At 37.0% G+C, this 21,150-nt stretch overlaps 2 protein-coding genes across 2 annotated transcripts; both read right to left on the bottom strand.

Moving 5' to 3' along the window:
- Positions 1–9,113: 9,113 nt before the first annotated feature.
- On the bottom strand, positions 9,114–10,091 carry LOC144227806 (olfactory receptor 56A3-like). The gene has a single exon (XM_077759558.1). It carries the CDS (start codon positions 10,089–10,091, stop codon positions 9,114–9,116), a length of 978 nt encoding a protein of 325 aa, XP_077615684.1.
- A 9,838-nt stretch (positions 10,092–19,929) lies between these two features.
- Positions 19,930–20,889, bottom strand: LOC144227765 (olfactory receptor 56A3-like). The gene has a single exon (XM_077759506.1). It carries the CDS (start codon positions 20,887–20,889, stop codon positions 19,930–19,932), a length of 960 nt encoding a protein of 319 aa, XP_077615632.1.
- Between the last annotated feature and the right edge of the window lie 261 nt (positions 20,890–21,150).

Raw genomic sequence — 21,150 nt, 5'->3', positions numbered from 1 at the left:
CTTTATCTCTCCTTCTATTCTGAATAATAGGCTTGCTGGATAGAGGATTCTTGGCTGCATATTTTTTCTGTTTTTCACATTGAAGGTTTCCTGCCATTCCTTTCTGACCTGCCAAGTTTCAGTAGATAGGTCTGTCACCACTCTGATTGGTTTCCCTTTGTATGTTGAGGTCTTTTTATCCCTAACTGCTTTCTGAGTTCTCTTTTGTCCTTATGTTTTTCCAGTTTCACTGTGATGTCTTGCAGAAGATCGATTCAAGTTACGTCTGAGGGGTGAACTCTGTGCCTCTTGGATTTCAATGGCTGTATCCCTCCCCAGATTGGGAAAGTTCTCTGCTATAATTTGTTCAAGGACTCCTTCAGCGACTTTCCCTCTTTCTTCCTCTTCTGGAATTCCTATGATGTGCATATTGGTCGGTTTGATTGTATCACTCAACTCTTGAACTCTCCTTTATTTCTCCAGGATCAGTTTATATCTCTTTATCTCAGCTTCCTCTTTTTCTATAATTGTGTCATCTAATTCACCTATTCTCCTCTCTGCCTCTTCAGTCTGTGCATTGGACGCCTCTATTTTATTTTGCACCTCACTTATAGCATTTTTTAATTCATCATAACTATTTTGAAGGTCCATAGTGTTTCTAGCAATAGCTTCTCTGATGTCTTCCATGCCTTTTTGAAGACCAGCAATTAATTTTATGAATATTGTTCTAAATTCTTGTTCAGTTATGTTGCTTATATCTGTTTTGAGCAGTTCTTTAGCTGTCATTTCTTCCTGGAATTCTTTAGAGGAGAGTTCTTCTGTTTTGTGATTTTTGCTAGCTTTCTGTCTCTTGTTAGTTTTAAAAGCTTGTTATGCACTCTGCACGTGCTTGTACTGCTGCATTAAAGAAAGCTCATTGACTGTCCAGGACTTGTCCGTTCAGGAAGTCTTCTTTGAATGGTGTCTCTTGGTCTCTCTTGTTGAGACTTTGGTTATTTTATTACCCTACTCATAATGGTATTTGGGAGTCTCCACCATGTGTACTTTGGCTTGTTTCTTGAGGTAGCCCTGAAAAAGAAAACAGAGAGACAAACACACAGGGTACAAACGTACACAAATGCACTGATAAATCCAAGAAACATGGAAACTGAAAGGGAAAAAGAAAAAGAAAAAAAAATAAGGGAAAAAATGGAAAGAGGAAAAACAAATAATAAAAATTTAAAAAAGAAAAAAGAAAAAAACCCAAAAGATAAAGGATAGTCTAAAAGCATAAAACCAGAATTTCCAGCTACAAATGAAGAGCAGGGTGTATTCAGTGCTGATGGAAGAGCATATACAAAGAGAGAAATGATAGGGCAGGGAAGAAGCAAAATTGGATGATGACCAGACAGAGAGACTAAGACATTTAATTCAGAGAAAGAAAGAGGAGAAAATGGCAAGAGGCAAGGAGAAAGAAACGAAGATAATGTTACTCAGAGAAACTATATAGTCTGATTACTTCAGAGAGAGAGAGATAGAAAGGTAGTGGTGGAGGTGTAGAATATACATCTAGAGAATGATCAAATGTGACTGTTTAAGCAAACCAATGACCAGAGTGCCCAGCCCAGCAGAGGGGAGGGATACGAATGAGGCAAGGGAAAATATATCTGAATAGAAAGAATTGATCTAGAATTAATCATGGCAGTGCATCCATGTTGGTCTTGCCCCAGGCTCCAGTAAAAAAAAAAAAAAAAAGCAAACAGCTCTCTAGCAGGGGTGGACGTGGTTTGGTATAGGCGGGTCTTAGCCTACACTGTGTCCTACAGCCGCTCCCTGAGGTCTCGCCTTGGTGGTTGTGGGGAGAAAAATGGCGGCGCCCCAGTTCCTTCTTGAACCAAGCATTGCAACTCACTCTTTTGGGTCCGATCTACCTGTACCACGGTGATAGCCAAGGTGGGCTGTGCTCTGTGTCCCAAGTCACACCTCGTTTCTAGATCTTAGTCCATGGGTCCCATTGATACCGCCTGAACTAAACCCGCAAGCTGAGTCCCTCATAGCAGTTTCAAGGCTCTCGCCTCCCCACTGGGGATAGAGCCGAGCTAGAAGAGTGGCGGAGTGGCTTCAGGCACACCGCATCCCTTCCAGGTTTAGCTGGCTAGCAGAGGAGCAGTTTCTCCTGGCGTCTCCTGGGACCGGGCATCCAGCTCAAGGTCAGCTGCACAGCTGGAAACCGGATTGCTCTGTGTCCCAAGCCAAGGTTTTTCTCTTCTCCAGGGACAGGGACAGTTCCTTGAGCAGTTTCAGCCACTCTTTCTTTTCCCCTTGACTCACTGTGGCTCCCCGCAAAGGGGGCTCCCTCCCCTCCCTCTGTGTCTCTGGGTCCCAGCCCGTTCTTATCTTCCCCAGTTCGCACTCACGCTATAGGGTTGTTTTCTCAGCGGACTCTGTCTCCTTTTCCTCCCAAACTCCTGGATTCTGTAAGGGTTCCAATGGCTTCAGGCCATCTCCGTTTGAGAGATGGGGGCGAATGAAATGTACGGAGTTCCCTGTTTCTCTGCCATCTTGCTTCTTTCCTGGCCATTTTGTATAGGTGTCAAACTTACTGGCACAAAGCTATTGATAATTTTCTTTTATTATCTTTTAAAAGTCTGTATACCCTGTAGTGATGTCCTTTTTTCATTCCAAATATTGGAAATTTGTGGGATTTTTTCCCTTTTCTTTTTTTTAACTGTAAAATTCAATGGCTTTTAATATAGTCAGAGTAGTATAATCATCATCATAATTTTGGAACATTTTGTCAACCCAAAAAAAGAAACCTCATACCCATTACTAGTCATTCCCTATTTTTCCCAAGTCCCCCAACCCACCCTGCCCCTAAGCAACTACTAATCTACTTTCTACAGAATTTCTTATTATGGACATATCATGTAAATGGAATCATGAAATATGTGGTCTTTTGACACTGGCTTCTTTCACTTAGAATGATGTTTTCAAGGTTCTTCCATGTAATGTGTATCAGTATTTCATTTATTTTATTGCTTAGTATCCTATTGTATGCATACACCCTATTTTATTGATCCATTCATTCATCAATTAATGGACATTTGAGTTGACTCTATTTTTGTCTATTATGCATAATGTTGCTATGAGCATTTGTGTAGAGTAAACATACACACACACACCTAGGAATAGAATTGTTGGGTCATATGGTAAATCTATAAAACCTTTTGGGAAATTGTCTGACTGTATTCCAAAGTGCCTGTACCATTTTACACTCCTACAAGCAGTGTATGAGGATTCCTATTTCCTCACATCCTTATTAACACTTGCCATTACTTGCCTTTTTGACTATCGCAATCCTAGAGGGAATAAAATGATATGTCATTAGGGTTTGATTTTCATTTTCATTATGGCTAATGATATTGAGCATCCTTTCATGTTTATTGGCCATTTGTATATCCTCTTTGGAAAAATGCATATTCAGATCCTTTGCCCATATATTAATTGGATTGTTTTTATATGTTGAGTTGGAAAAATTCTTTATATTTCCTAGATACAAGTCCCTTATCAAGTATATAATTTGTAAATGTTTCTCTTATTCTGTGGTTTGCCTTTCTTTTTTGTATGGTTGATATGCAATATTACATTAGTTTTAGGTATACAGCATAGTGATTCAGCAACTATATACACTTAACACAAGTGTAGCTACTATCTATTACCATGCAATGCTATTATAATACCAATACCATTAACTATATTCTCTGTGCTCTACATTTTATTCCTGTGACTTATTCTTTCCATAACTGGAAGCTTGTATCTCCTACTTCCTTCGCTCATTTTGCCTACCTTCTCACCTCTCTCCTTTCTGGCAACCAAAAGTTTATTTTCTGCATAGATCTGATTCTGCTTTTTGTTTGCTTATTTGTTTTGTTTTTTAGATTTCACACATAATTGAAATCATATGGTATTTGTATTTCTCTGTCTGACTTATTTCATTTAGCAAAATATCATTTGTATTTCTGTCATATTGGTGTGACTTGTCTTTCATTTCTGATTTTATTTGGGTCCTTTTTTTCCCTCGATGAATCTGGCTACACGCTTTAAATTTTATCTTTTCAGAGAGTGAGCTCTTGGTTTCCTTGATCTTTCCTATTGATTTTTTAGTCTCTGTCATTTATTTCTTTATTATTATTACCTTTTTCCTACTGACCTTGGGCTTTCTTTGTTCTTTTTCCAGTTTCTTTAGTTGTAAGGTGAGATTGTTTGAGCTCTGTCTTGTTTCTTGAGGTAGGCCTCTATTGGTATGTATTTCTTATTTATTTATTTACTTATTATTTTTAAATTAAAGTAAAAACTTTATATTTTTTAAATTTTATTTTAAATTCCGGTATAGTTAACATACAGTGTTAAATTGGCTTCAAGAGGACACATTCAAAAATTGCATACAGCACCCAATACTCATCATGACAAGAGCACTCCTTAATCCCCATGCTCATCATATGAGGAAGGAAGGTATCTTTAGCATTCAAATACAAACAGGATAATGTTTTTAGCATAGTAAAGGCAAAAGTTAGTTCTTTGTGAGCAGGGGTCAATAGCCTGTTTATCACTTAATGGGAAGTATTAAAAAAAACAGGTTTTTCAGGAAAAGCAAGGTTTGCTCCTGTTATACCTAGATCGCAGTATCCTCAATGACCAGAGACCACTGGGGAGACCGAGTCACGCATGCAAAGGCAAAGGGCTTTATTACGGGCTCGAGCCTGGGCTCACAGACTTTACCAGCACAGTGGATCCGTGCTGTGAGCCCTGAACAAAGGCAGAGTAGGGTTTTTATGGGGTTTGTGACAGGGGAGTTACACAAATTGTGGCATGGGAACAGTGATCCAATCATAATTATACAATATCATTGACAGCGGGTTTCACCATACACATTGTCTAGAGTATTTGTTACTTTTGGCGAGACCCAATTACAACATTTAGAGTACTTTTAAATTTAACCAATTACAGAGCGAGCCTAGGGTCTTGTTCGGAGCCTAATGGGTTAACTTTAATATTAGGTAACAGAGTTTTATCTATAGTTGCTGGCCTTTCTTGATTGGGTGTTGCAAGGGTGGTGTGGTGGAGTGATGTGGTGGGCAGTTTCTCTGGCCTTGGGCAATGTGTGACTGCCTGATAGTTTCAGGGAAACTGAAACTTAGGCCTTCTAGTTTAGAGGGGAAACTTAAAGCCTGTTATAGTGTCAGTCTGTTTTGACTTGTGTCCTTACACTCCCATAACCATAAAAGAAAACATCTAAACATTAGCCACAGGGCTTATAGTTCCTATAAGGTCATCCATGCCCAGGAATAGTACATCAGTCTGTACCAAAGTTATTATTTTATTAATGTAAACCCGAAGACAATAGCTGACTTTTTTGTGTCATCAATTACTCAGTCCTGATCACTATTTCCAGATTACTAAGCGTCAATGTTTTTCCAAGCTACAATAATTTCCTTCCCAAGGTGTAGTCATCATACCAGGGCCAGAATAAGTCACTCCAAGATGCCAATCAACAAGGTGTTTTGGGAGTCGATGCTCAAGCAGAAAAAGATTGAGTGGGGGTGGATATCGGATATGTCATTTGCAAATATCTTCTCCCATTCTGTCTGTTGCCTTTTGACTTTTTTGACTTTTGTTGATTGTTTCCTTAGTTATGCAGAAGCTTTTTATCTTGATGAGGTCCCAATAGTTCATTTTTGCATTTAATTTCCTTGCCTTTGGAAATTTTTCGAGTAAGAAATTGCTGCAGCTGAGGTCAAAGAGGTTTCCTGCTTTCTCCTCTAGGGTTTTGATGGTTTCCTATCTGACATTTAGGATTTTTATCCATTTTGAGTTTATTTTTGTGTATGGTGTAACTAAGTGGTCTTGTTTCATTCTTGTACACGTTGCTGTCCAGTTCTCCTAGCACCATCTGTTAAAGAGGCTGTCTTTTTTCCATTGGATGCTCTTTTCTGCTTTGTCAAAGAGTAGCTGGCCGAACATTTGTGCATCAATTTCTGGGTTCTCTATTCTACTTCATTGGTAAAAGTGTCAGTTTTTGTGCCAATACCATACTGTCTTAATGATTATAGCTTTGTAGTTGAGGCTAAAGTCTGAGATTGTGATGGCTCCCACTTTGGTATTTTTCTTCAATATTACTTTGGCTATTTGGGGTCTTTTGTGGTTCCATACAAATTTTAGGATAGTTTGTTCTATCTTTGAGAAGAATGCTGGTGCAATTTTGATTGGGATTGCATTGAATGTGTAGATTGCTTTGGGTAGTGTTGACATTTTAACAATATTTGTTCTTCCAACCCATGAGCATGGAATGTTTTCCATTTCTTTGTGTCTTCTTCAATTTCCTTCATAAACTTTCTATAGTTTTCAGTATACAGGTCTTTTACATCTTTGGTTAGGTTTATTCTTAGGTATTTTATGGTTTTTGGTGAAATTGTGAATGGGATCAGTTTCTTGATTTCTCTTTCTGTTGCTTCATTATTGGCATATAAAAATGCAACCAATTTCTGTACATTCATTTGCTTTTTAAAGCCATATGTTTTGTGCTACACTGATCCATATGGTATCTACTAGGCACATGTAATGTGATAGTCCTGATTATCTACTAGCACCTGAAATGTGACAATCCTAACTAAAATATGCTGTAAGTGTAAGCCCTTGATTTAGAAGACCTAGCATACAAAAAAGGAATGTAATATATTTAATTATTAAATTACCATATTTATTATGTTTTGAAATGATAGTGTTTTAGATATAATGGATTCAACAAAATAATTATTAAAGTCCATTTAGACTTTTCTTTTCATACTTTAATATGACTTTTAAAACATTTAAAATTAAGTGTGTGTGTGTGTCACAATGGACAACACTGTTCTAGAGGAGATACTTATTAGTATCAATTCTTTTAATGGGATAAAAGCCATAGTTAATCTTTTCACCATGTTTATCAAATGGATTTATCAATACTGCTTTGATGTGAGCCATAAACGTGTAAAAGCTGCATATAAACACAATAAAGCAAAGCTTTCAGAAATATTTTTTCCTCAAGTTTTTATTTAAATTACAGTTAGTTAACACAAAGTGTGATATTAGTTTCAGGTATAGAATTTAGAGATTCATTACTCACATACAACACCCAGTACTCAACAAAAATATATGTTTTAGATACAAATATTTTACCAGACTAATTTGGAGACAAGACTTGTGCCAAATTTTCTCAGTGTTGAGTTGTATATTCTTCAAACCCCCTGATTAGCCCTTTTTATGCATTCAGTTCTCAAATTTTTTGAAAGATGATATGAGGGATCTGGGTTTGTTATGCAATGTGACCCTGATAGAGATTAGTTCTGAAAGTTTTTTCGTCCTTAATGAGAAGATGTTAATATTTGAAAATGTTTAAACCAGTAGACTTGTACTATTTCCTAAGAGATAGTAGCTTAAATTTACCTCAGCATATTATTTCTTCATATTTGTAAGACCTTCCTGTTGGTATACACTTAGGTACACCTTCAACAAAGTCATTTTTCTTTATATGTTGAAATAGGTGAGAGAATGAGATATTTAGGAATTCTTTTTCAAGTAACAAAGAAAAATGTTATCCATTATTGAACTTAATTGGATCTTGACATTCTTTTTTTTTTTTACCTTTGATAAATATATTATTACCAGTTAAAATGTTGATTGTATGCTTTTAACCATTGCTTTTATTTATGTGAGTACATGTTTATTTTTTCAAATAGTAGTTTATAGTGATATCCAGAAGCAGAGGAATGAAATACCAAGTTGTTATTCATCACTATGCAATAGAGAAATAAAAGAAATGTACAGACTTGTGCTGAGTGAGAGCTTAAGTGGCCAGGGATGAATCCAGGTGCTTTCTGTGAAGGTTGAAAGACCTAGATTTGGGGAACAGTTTTTGCATTAGATAGTTTAGAGATTTTCCTTCCATGGTCTAAACAAGGAAACATACTTATAGGTTCTTATTGAGGCACAAAATCTTATATATAGAGAATATTTTCTAAAACAATTATTCACTATTCTCAAAGGAGTAACTGATGAGTAACATCACACACAAGGAGACCACCTCATTTGTTTCCAAGAACCCATCATTTTTTTTGGTAGCTGTTCAAGGCTTATACTTCAGACTTTTAACTCTCTATCCAGTGCTTTCCTAAGTTGCCAGGTACCCTACTGCCAGTAGGTACGTTATTCCATTCCCCATTGTCTCCATTGAGAAGAATATATTCCTGGAACTCATATTTTTATTCCTCATAAGGAAACTTTGAGCTCCCAAAAGACACAATTTTCTGTCTTTTTAGAGTCTTAATAGCTAACAGAATTCCTAGGACACAAAGTATTCTTAGAAATTGTCCAGTTAATATGAAAATAATGTTCAGGTATTAAAATTTTATATTTAAATTATTACTGGATCATACAATCCTTGAAATCTTTAACTCATTAGTTAAACTATGTTTATATACCCTAGATTGAACTAAACTATGACACCCTGGATTGAAAAGATAAATGTGCAAAGCACAAAGCCATTGGGGAGGAGAATTTCAGTCTCTTAACTCTAATCAACCTCATTGATAATTGTTGCACAAATGAGAAATCCAGGACAGAAAAATCCTGTCCTCTTGGAATGCTCATTTCGAATGATCACCCAATTTCAGACCCAATTAGAGAAAAGAAGAAACCTTCCATCACTCAGAAGTGAAATTTCACTGCTATATCTTTGTCTCCAATATGATCCCTTCTGTGGAAATAAGAATAAGAATGCATTGCACGTTAAACAACTCTACCCCCAAATATCCATAGTTGTGTATTCAAGAATGTAAAGGCATGATATAATAACAGCTGCATATTCAGGAACAGAAATTTCTCACTTTAGAACCTCCCCCAAGGAATCTCAGTATTTTGTCTATATAGGATAATAAGTATGGGAAAAGAGAAAAGGGTAAAAGATATTCCTAAATGGGGAGAAATGAGAAAAAGGGAAACTATACAGTGAAACTTAACTTTTTAAGGAAGACACAATATTCAAATTACCCATTTTGAGATTGCAACTCATAGATATGAGTTTTAGCCCACTTACCCATATTGACAAAACTCATTTTATGTTAGGAATGCAGAGATCCAGTTGTCCTTATTACCACACTTTTTTTCAGCAATCTCTGAATTCCTTGCTTGATCTCCTGGGTTCGCACTCCATACACAATGGGGTTGAGGGCTGAGAAGATAACATGATGGAGAACATTGAGCAAGACTGGCACATCAGGAGAGACTTTCTTCTTCACCACAAGAGTAAGCACGAAGACCAGAAGAATGGTGCTGAAGAAGAGGATAAGGATGAAGTGGGAGCCACATGTGCTCAGGGCCTTGGCCACAGCACCCTCAGCCTTGAGTCTCAGCACAGCTCGCAGGATGAGGGTGTAGGAGACGAAGATGAGGATGAGGTCGGATCCTAGCAGGGTCCATCCTACAGCAAACTGGTAGAGGCGATTGATGGTGACATCATCACAAGACAGCCTGGAGACAGACATATTGGCACAGATGCAGTTCTCAATGACATTTGTCCCACAATAATGGAGTCGAGATGATAGAATGGGGATAGGCGCTGTTAAAATACCATTCCTGGCCAAAATAAAGATAGCAGCCTTGGCTACAAATTGGTCAGTGATGATGGATGGGTACCTCAGTGGGTGGCAGATGGCTACATAGCGATCGTAGGCCATGACCATGAATGTGCAGGACTCCATGGAAAGGAAGCAATTCATGATGTACATCTGGAGGAAGCAGGCATAGAAGCTGATGGACTTGAGGTCAAACCAGAAGATGGCCAGGACCTTGGGGATGACAGTGAGGCAGACAATGATGTCCAGCAGAGAGAGAAGGCTGAGCAGGTAGTACAGTGGCTCATGCAGAGATGCCTCCAGCCGGATGGTGACCAGGAGAACACTATTAGCCCCCATGGCTAAAAGAAAGAGGAGGCTAAGGGGCGGGGACAACCAGAATTTCCAGCTAGGGGACCTGACAAAACAATTCAGGAGGAAGTCTGAAACCTCAGAGGAAATGGTCCCATTTTGGTGTGCTGTCATATTTTGTCATATATTTCTGCAGCTTTCTTTTAGTGATCTGTAAAATTAGGATAAAAATTAGTCACTGACTCATGACACCTGGATTTAGAACAATTTGCTCCACCTAGATGTAGTGTTTGAGTCCTAGCCAGTCATCCAGAGCCATGTAAATTCATGCATTTATCTTTTGTGCCATGCTACTTAGATGGTTTTACCAGTGAACAGTATAGAGAACTGAGATAATATGGTTTACGTATACATGCTTGATTCTTTCAATGGTGATTATTAGTAGAATTGTTATATCTTTGTCAAAAGTAAAGATAAGGACAAAATTATTTCAGAAGTCCTTTGTGACCAGTGAGTTTCTAAATTATTCTTACAAGTTTCTTTCTTTTGGTTTTCAATTTTCTTTAATGGCCACATAGACTACCATATGATAATTTAACCATAACAGGTCGTGCAGGTGAGTAGTAGAAACTGGCACAAATAGGGACTCAGGTAAATATCCCTAGTTGTCCATGCCATCCCCCTTCTGAGTTTTCAGATGGAGTTTGCTTTAATTATATTTTTAAAACAATACCCTGAAAATAAAGTAGGATACTTATCATTTTGTCTAAAAAGTCATTGTAGTTAGGATGGTATGGTCTTGCCAGAAAACTGCTTCCTCCTCTATACAACCTCATATTTGTAGGATTCTTAACTTCTGGAAAAAGCAATCTTAAAAGGAGCATAGGCAATCACACATAGGTATGTGAGAGATGAAAGTTGATTATTCTGATTGCCATAGTGCGAAGGTGATAAAGTCTACCTTTAAAAGTTCTTTTATCCCCTTTCTGTTTCTTTTTATATCATCAATATAATGATCCAGTTTTTCTTGCCTCGTGGTTCTATGCTTTGCCATGGTGGAGTGGCCCACAAAGCCTTGGAGATACTGGAAGTTCAGGAGATTTCTGAATATAAAAACCCATAGGAAAAAACATTGAGCCTTGAGTTTTGACTTAAGGTCCTTCTCCTGTCTTGGACACTGTGTTCATTGAACTCTGTCTTTCTGTCAGATTTTTCATAGGATTCATTCACATCTAAGTTTGAGGCATAACTAATAGCACCAGCTCAGCCCAGTCCTTGCCACAGTGACCCACAGCATGTACAATATCAGGATGCCAATATATTGGCAATATTCCCCCTAAACACCACTTTCGTCCTTTAGGTTTAGTCATTTGATCTTTGCTTACTGTATTCTCTGACTCTACTCTCTACAAAATTGTTACAACTAACCCTTGCAAGAGAGACCCAAATCTTACCATCTCCAAGAAGCTTTCCTTCTTCAGGGGTGTCAAAGTATTCTTGGAAGGAATTAGGGTTTCTTTTCATGCACAGAGGGAAAATCTTTAAATGAGCTTTGGAGAGTACAGCCACATGGAAGAAATGGCAATTCAGACACGAGTATCAATGTACAAGTATAGAGGAAGAACTATGTTCTCTTTTTCTACTGAAGTACTTTGGGATAACTGTCTAGCAGCAGGATAAAATTTCTGAAGACAGCCTAGGAGGATTTTTTTAATCTGTTTTTTCCACTCACTGATTCTTCCTTTCTCCTCTTTTCTCTGGAACATTTCTACATATTCTTCAATCTACAATAGATTCATCAAGCATTGACCTACCTACTCAGCTCGAGAAGTAAAGCATCTGATACCATATATGTTTTTTCCCTCTCTCTTTCAATCTTGGATTGCAGTCAGAGCTAGCCAATGAAGCATGAAGGCTGAGGACCTAGAGCTAATGACTGCCGGTTCCAGGTAGGGACAGAATGAAGAAGCCAGTGAGGTTGAAGGGCAATGACAAAAGCAGAGACGTGCAGGGCAATCTTTATCCCGGGCTGCAGGTTGGCCCCGAGCATAGCACTATGGAAGCTCCGTTTGAAGAAGTGGAAGGGTTGTTAGGAACCAACTAACTTCATAAACTCAGATAGATTGTGAGATATCTCTCCCAAGTATCGTTTCAGACATCATTGATCTGAACCAACCAGTAACAGATACCTACCTCTATGATCTGTGCATAATTTTTTGTTTGTGGCAGCAGTAGCTTTTACAAACTCTTTAGATTGAGCTGAAATCTGAGGAACTATCTTCTGACTCTCTCTAGCCCTCCAACTGTGTCTGTGTCCTTAGTTCTGTAGTTCTATAGATTAAATTTAATTCCTATGTCATGATTCAAACATTTATGGACAGATTCTTTGCCCACATCTGTGAATAAATTTTCATATTCACAGATGAAAACCCAAAAATTTCTAAGCTGAGCTCCAAATAATACACTTTCCTGACCCCCTCCACTCATTAATCTCCTATGCACAAATTCCTGCTTCTCTCTCTATCTGGCATCACCCAGCAAAAATCCAGAGAAGCAAGAGGAGGACAAAAGGGAAGATCTCAGAGCATAAGTTATAACACGTACCTCCTGACCTGAGACAGGATATAGTGTTTACTGCCCTATTTTCAGACTACTTCATCAGTACTGACTCAGGAATGGAATGGAACATAGATCTGACAAAAGAGAAAGGTCTCCTCCAGTTCTAGTTAATCTTGGTATAGCTACCTCTCAGGCACCCTCCACCCAGACTCACAGAGGATGGAGCAGAGGTCTGACCTCACTGATATTGGAGGGTCAGTTCCTGAAGTATCTGTGCATAGTTATAACTCCAGAGCCTCGGGGACTTTGCTCTCAGGGAACTTTCCATCCCTAATTCCTTGCGCCTAAAATGTCCTCCTGGGACAGATAGGCAGGCAGGTAGGAGAAGAAAATAATATTCTTTCTCTCTAAAAGGAAGGAGCTCTGGTAATCCAGCCCAACATTGACTGTGTTCTGTAGGCAGTTAGTCTCCTGGGGGTAGGGGTCTTACATCCATCCATCCACGTTCACAGTCATTTGCACACGCACTGTTGGTGCCCTCTAGGGGCCCGATAACCCCCCTAAGAAATTCTCATGGGCTTCCAGAACACAATTGTTAGATAGGTACCTCCCAATGCATCCTAATGAATGTATTCATGTTAACTTATCATGACTTTTATCGTTGCATTACAAGGATGAAAATGCAAGGGAAACCTAAAAAAATATTCCTGAGAAAATGCAATATGTTTTTTCAGAGAGTAAAGCCAATAGAAATGTTTTCTTTGGTGAGGAAATTTTAAGTGGGATGTATGTATAACTGTGTATTAGGAAACATGATTGTTCTTTTTTTTAACTTTCTTTTTGAACATCATGTGAATTATTCATACCCTTCCATAATTCATGAGCAAACATTTCTTTATTATGTATTTATTTATTTTCATTAATTTTTTTAGTGTAGTTGCCAGATAAACTCCATTGGTTTCAGATATCTAACATAGTGTTTCAACAAATCTATCCATTATGCTATGGTCACCACAAGTGTAGCTACCATCTATCATCATACAGAGGTATTACATTACCATTGAATATATTCCCTACAATGTGTCATTGTCATCTGTCTCTTGAAATCCCTTCTTTTGCTTCATTTTTATTTCCTTTCTTCTGTATATCTCAATATCGCTCCTATTTCTCTTTCCCTCAGAAAAGTGAAAACTCCAGGATTCTTAAAATATGCCTAATTATCTTAAGTATGCTTATTAGCTACTTGTATGCTTATGGGAGAAAAGGTTGGATACTGAATTTTATACAAATATCATTGGGTTATAAATCTGATGTTATTCTTTGTTTACACTGAACACTAAAGCTTAAACATCTGTCCATGTTGCTGTATGTACGTCTACTTCATTCTTTTTGACTGCTGTTCTATTCCCAATATGTGCATTTTCCCTCTTTATGTGTAGTAGTCAACACCCAAGTGACCAGTAGTTGTACTAAAAATAATGTTGCTGTCATTTCCTTGTGCGTCTTCTCTTATAGATATAAAATAGGCAAATGGGAGGATTTTTTTCAGTTATAACATAAAAATATTTAATTTCACTAAGAATTACCAAATTTCTCTCCAAAGTATTTAAACATCTCAATAAAAATTCCTAAATTGTCTTTATTTTACACATTCTTTAAACCATTTGATACTATTATCTTTTCTTAAAAAACTAGATGGATGTAATTTGTATCTTATTATTTTTAATTTGTTTTTCATCTGGTATGTGAGCATTGTTCATATACTGTTTAGCCATTAGTGGTTTTCATGCAGTGATTGATGTGTTCACATCCTTTTCTTGCTTTTCTATTAATTTTTGTTTTGCTTACATATTTATAAAACTGTGCATATTTTATTTTATTTATTATTTCTTCTTATTTATTTATTTATTTATTTTTATTTAAGTAATCTCTTTACCCAGTGTGGGCTCAAACTCATGACCCCAACAATAAGGGTCACATGCTCAATGGACTGAGCCAGCCAGGTTCCCCTCTGTGCATATTTTAAATATTAGAACCCCTTGTTGGGTAGATATTGCTAGTACCTCCTCTAGTCTGTTATAAAGCCTTCAATTTTACTGTCTGTAGTCCATTATTTAATGGACATCTCTCAATTTGACTAAGGCAAAATATGTTTCTAGGAATAGAGTTTCTCCATGGATTTTATTTAGGGACATTCTAGAAGATCACAAAGATGCTTCTTTTACTTGGTTTTATTTTAATTTTTTTAAGCTCAGTGCATTATGTTTCATACTGATATATTTAAGTCTGATTTATATTGTCAAGAGTAAGGGGTGGTAACTGTCAAATTCACAAAACTGTGAAAATATGAAATACCGTGTTGCCTGTTTTATAAATATCCTTTACTTTGAAACTGCTAGTGCTTCAGCACTACCCTGGGCACTCTTCTGGTGTCTCCTAGACCCCCCATGATCCCTGAAGTGTGGGCTACTGCCAACAGGGTAGGGTCCATCAGTGGCAGCTACAGTACACAGTCTGAACACCCTCTGTTTTGTTGATGGCGGTGCTGTGCCAGCTACTGAGTGTTTTATGATACCAGTTCTGCATATAGTGCTAACTAATAACTTTATTTTTATCCCTTTCTTATCTTTATCTCTTTATCTTGTGTTTATTTTTTACTTTCTAACTCTACACAGAGATAAATATTTGATCTTTATCCCACTAATCTGAGAAGTGTGCTTCATCATATATGATGTTTCATGCACACTTGGTTGTATATCAGATCCATCATTGTGTGTTTGATTTCACTTACTACAGCAATGTCACATTATTTGTATTACTATTGCTTTGTTATATGTACTATTCTGTGGTTGGATGGGTTCCTATTTTAAACTATCCATATATTTTTAGGTTTTACAGAAATGTTGTACATTATTATTTTCTACATGTGTTTTATAATCGGGATCACTAGTGCCTTATTCTATTGGTTACGAGTGAGTCACCGGAGCCAGCCCTGATTGAGCAGGAGGGCTGGAACTTGGTTTCTATATGGGAGTAGTGTTAAAGAATTTGTGGGCATATTAAAACCTCCATATGTTATGCTAATTTTTCTTTTTAAAATCATTTTCTTGGTTGTTTCTAAAAGTGCTTTATTTCTGACTTATTTTTGTTTCTACTCCATCCTTTTCCTTTTTTAATATTTTTAATGTTTTTTTAGTTTTGAGAATCAGAGAGAGAGAGACACAGAATCTGAAGCAGGCTCCAGGCTCTGAGCTGTCAACACAGAGCCTGATGCGGGTCTCAAACCCATGAAACATGAGATCATGACCTGAGCCGAAGTCAGATGCTTAAGTGACTGAGCCACCCAGGCACCCCAACCTATCTTTTTATTTTCAGCTTGGATTCCCCAAAATACCACCAGCATACATCAGAATCTCAGACTCCATTTAGGATTCCACCAAAGGTGAGCTGTGACCTTCACTCAGACTTTAGAATGGACTGTGTTCCTCTGATACATAACATATCTTCTAGATATATTGTTCATATACTGTTTAGCCATTAGTGGTTTTCATGCAGTGATTGATGTGTCCACATCCTTTTCTTGCTTTTCTATAATTTTTGTTTTGATTACATATTTATAAAACTCTGTGCATATTTTATTTATTATTTCTTCTTATTTATTTATTTATTTATTTATTTATTTATTTATTTATTTATTTTTATTTAAGTAATCTCTTTACCCAATGTGGGCTCAAACTCATGACCCCAACATTAAGGGTCTCATGCTCAATGGACTGAGCCAGCCAGGTTCCCCTTCTAGGGTTTTTTTTTTTCAACACCTAATTTCTCTACAATACCTTCAACCTCAGTCTTACATTTTAAAAATTTTAGAGCAGTTCTTCATGTCACTTTCTTTAAGTATGTTCCTGTTGTATTTTTTTTTATCTCCTCATGCGACTCTTATTAGACCAAATTACATTGTGACATGCTCCCAGATTATCTCTTAACCATTTCCTCCTCCTTCTTTCTGTATTTTCTGACCATTATGTAACAAGACTTGACCTGATTCAGCTCATTAACATATTACTCAACTGCATTTATTCCACCATTCAGCTACTCCCCTGACTGCATTATGGCAACTATTTTATTTTTTTAAACAATTAGTTCTTTTTTTTTTTAATAACTGAATGCCTAACTTTATATTTTCATTATATTTCATTAAGTATGTGAGGACATTTTATCACCCCTCTCAAAGTAGGATATTTTGGTTTCATGACTTAAAAGTCATTGTATTATATTCTTTTTTTCTATTTCATTGATCCTATTATTATGTTGTTTGTTTCTTTTCCTTATTTTGGATTAAATTTATTTTTTATTTGTTGTTTTTAGTGGTTGAACTTGGTCACTGATTGGAGACCTAGCTTTTGAAAAATAAGAATTTCATGCTACATATCTGTGCCCAGTACAATTGACCCATGAACAACATGGATTTGAATTGTGGGGACTTCCTTTACGGGTATTTTTTTGTAATAAACACAATACAGTACTGTAAATGTGCTTTTTCTCTCTCTCTCTTTTTTATTTTGTTAACATTTTCTTTTCTCTAGTTCAGTTTGTTGTAAGAGTACAGTATATTATATGTATAACATACAGAACATGACTTGGTTGACTGATTAGGTTATTGACAAGTCTAGTTACAGTAGGCTGTTAGTTGATAAGTTTTGGAGAGTCAGAATTTATACATGACTGTTTCACTGTGTGGAAGATGGACACCTTTAACCCTCCAGTTTTCAATGGTCAATGTTATTGCATTAGTGGCATTTCAAAAATTTTCCCACGTATTTTAATTATTTTTTTAGTTCAAAATTCTTTTGCCTGTTTTGATTTCTTTGTCTCATGGATTGTTTAAAAGTGTCTTGTTAAGTTTTTAAATGTGTTGGTCTTATTCCAGAGATCACTGCATATTGACATGTAAATTCATTCCACTCTACTCAGAAAATATACTTTGCATGAGTTCTTTTAAGTGTGTTGGGAATCATTTGATGGCCCAGAATATGACTTATTTTGGTAAATTTTCAGTGTGCGTTTGAAATATTGTATATTCTGCTGTTGTTTTTGGCTTTGAAACTCATCTTTTCTGATGTATTATTATAATCATTCCAGTTTTATTTCTTTTTTTAATTTTTAATTTTAAGTCCAGTATTGTTAACATACAGTGTTGTATTAGTGTCAGGTGTACATTGTAGTGATTCAGCAATTCTGCACATTACTCAGTGCTCATCTTGATAAGTGTGCTCTTTAAATTTAAAATTCTTATTTTATGTTTTTAATTTTTAAGTTTTATCTACTTATTTTGAGAGGGAGAGAGAGCGAGCACATGTGCACAAGTGAATGAGTTGGGGAGGGGCAGAGAGAGAGAGATTGAGAGCAAATCCTAAGCAGGCTTAGGCCTGCTATTGAAAAATTATTCCAATTTTTTATGTTAAAAACACATTTATCTGTTTTTAAGAGTATTACTGTGAGATATAGAATTATAGCTTAATAAGGTTTTCCATCAATTTTAAGACATTGCGTATTGACTTCTCAGTTGCATTGTTCCTGATATCTGCTGTCATCCTAAATTTAGACAATTTGTGATGTGTCTGTTTTTTCCATGTTTATCTTTTTTGACAGACACAGAGAGAGAGAGAGAGAGAGAGCATGAGAGGGAGTGGGGCAGAGGTAGAGAGAAAGGGAGACAAGGGATCTGAAGCAGGCTCCCCACTGATAACAGAGAACCTGGTGTGGGGCTTGAATCCATGAATGGGAAGATTAAGAACTGAGCCAAAGCTGAAAGCTTAACCAACTGAGCCACATAGGCTCCCATGTGATGTGTCTTTTGATCTGGCTTTACAATTTTTTTCCCTTATCATTTTTTCTGAACAGTTTATGATATGTCCCTAGTATAGTTTTATTCATGTTTCTTATTCTTGGGTTTCATTGAGCTTCTTAGAACTCTGAGTTTATTATTTTTATCAGATTTGGAAATTTGCAGCCATCATTTTTTCAATTATTATTTTATGTCCTCTCTTTTGTTAAGATGGTGCCTTGAAACTGCAAAAATATCTTTATGTATACTGACATAATAATGAATACATTTTTAAGAATTATTTCTCTACCCATTGTTCTAACTTTTCATTTTAAACCCTTACATTTTGTAATGGGACCACATAGGCCCATACATTTGGTACTGCATTTTACACATTAAGTTGTTTAAACAGACAGGGGCCCCATACCTTGAATAAGGTAGCCTTGAATAAAATTAACTATAGCTTCTTAATTGATCACAATCTATTTTGAGGTGCTTTCCTCTGTGAATCTCTTATATTTTCTTCTCATCCACTGACTACTACTTTGTCTTATCTCCATATTAATCTCTCAATACCAGAAGGTAAGGATGGTATGGAGTCTCTTCAGAGCTTTTTGGTGAGCTTTCTTACGTTCTTATAGTCTTTCCTTTGGCCATTCCATCTACTTCCATTGCTTCAATGAAGATCTGTAATCAATTCCCAAGTATATATCCTTATTTCTCCCAAGGGTACATCTTATTTGAGTATGAAGCCTATGAGTCCAAGGGTTTACTGTACACTTCCATTTGGATATCTCATGTGCATTCAAACTCAAAGTTCCTGAAGATATACTTCTGCTTTTACTGCTAAGCCCCCAGCTGGCCTATGAAGATGTTCCATACAAGGTTCAGTTCATGAAATGTGGCATGAAATAGGGTCTCCTTCACCCATGATACCTAATTTAAAAAACTCATAGAGAAAAAGGACCATATCTGAATTATATTCCCAGTAACTAGCATACATTCAATTATTTTTTCAACACTTACTCAGTCACTAATTTCACAAATATTTATGGGTGTATACCGTACGCCAAGCACTGGGCTGGAAATAGATCAGACAAGAATTCTTGCTCTTTGGCTCCTTAAACTTTAATGAATGTAGGCTGACTAAACAAATTGTTGAGGAACTTTTATGGTCATTAGATGGTGATAAAGTCTGTGCAGAATAGGGAAACAGAGAAGGTGTTAGGACATGTTCTGTGCTTTATGGGAATATTGTTAGGTGCTGTTTTAAATACTGTGGCCAGGGAGACACATTGGACCTGTGGGAAGAAGCTATGTGGACAGAGGAACAATAAGCATATAGTTCCAGAGATGGAACTGTGGTTCATGTTTTCAAGAAGCTATTAGGAAGGTAGTTCTGTCAAAAAGACTTAAGGATGAGGTCAGGTAAATAAAGGAGTATGATATCCTTTGTCTCTTTCAGAAAACCAAGGAGCATAAGAAGTGTGATGTGACTGTGAGTAAAGGGAAACCATATAGTTTTTATCATCAGGCATGTCCCCATGAGAAGATTGGGACTATATATCTATCTCCCAGTCCCTGCCTTCTGATTGTGGTTTTGAGAAAAGCAAAGCAAGAGCATGATTATTTTCTGTTCTCTCTTGCCCTTCTCAGTAATTTCCTAATCCCCTCTTTAATCTCCTGGGTCCGTACCCCATAGACAATGGGGTTGAGAGCTGCAGGAATTACATGGTGTAACACATTAAGTAAGACAGGAATATCAGGGGAAATTTTTTTCTTGGCAATGTGGGTAAAAACAAAAACCAGTAGGATGGTGCTGAAAAAGAGGATGAGAATGAAGTGAGAGCCACAAGTGCTCAGAACTTTGGCAGCTGCCCCTTTTGCCTTGAGTCTCAGAACAGCTCGTAAGATGAAGGTATAGGAGAAGAAAATGAGGGTGAGGTCAGAGCCCAGAAGAGTCCAGGCCACAATTAACTGGAAAATTCTGTTAATAGCAATATTATCACAGGAGAGCTTGGACACAGAGAGATTAGCACAGATACAGTTCTCAATTATATTTTTTCCACAATAATGGAGCCGGGCAGAGAGGATGGGAATGAACATGGTAAGAAGTGCATTTCTGGCCAAAATAAAAACGGCAGCCTTGGCTACAAAATGGTCAGTGATGATGGATGCGTATCTCAGTGGGTGACAGATGGCTACATAGCGGTCATAGGCCATGACCATGAATGTGCAGGACTCCATGCCAAGGAAGCAATTCATGATGTACATCTGAAGGAAGCAGGCATAGAAGCTGATGGACTTGAGGTCAAACCAAAAGATGATCAGAACCTTGGGGATGACAGTGAGACAGAGCACGATGTCCAGCAGGGAGAGGAAGCTGAGCAGGTAGTACATGGGCTCATGCAGAGAGGCTTCCAGCCAAATGGTAATCAGGAGAACACTGTTGGCCCCTATGGCCAGGAAGAAGAGGAGGCTGAGTGGCAGAGACAACCAGAGCTGCCAGCTGGGAGACCTGACAAAACAATTCAGGAGGAAGTCTGAAACCTCAATGGAGATGGTGTCATTTTGATGTGCTGTCATATTTTGTCATATACTTCTACAGCTTTCTTTTAGTGATCTGTAAAATTAAGATAAAAATAGATACTGACTTATGACACATGAATTTAGAACAATTTGCTTTACTTAGTGAATCTTGTGATTCCTAGCAGGTCATCCAGAGCCATGTGAAATCATCTGTTTATCATTTGTGCCATGCTACTCAGAAAATCCTAGTATTAAACAATATAGATGACTGTGGTAATATGGTTTATTTATATATGTTTGATTTTTTTAAGCTTTTTA

Source organism: Crocuta crocuta, unplaced genomic scaffold (genome assembly GCF_008692635.1).
Source record: "Crocuta crocuta isolate KB4526 unplaced genomic scaffold, BGI_CrCroc_1.0 scaffold43, whole genome shotgun sequence".
In the NCBI taxonomy this organism is placed as follows: domain Eukaryota; kingdom Metazoa; phylum Chordata; class Mammalia; order Carnivora; family Hyaenidae; genus Crocuta; species Crocuta crocuta.
The sequence above is the reverse complement of the archived record's forward strand: the minus strand, read 5'-3'. Positions and strand labels throughout refer to the sequence as shown.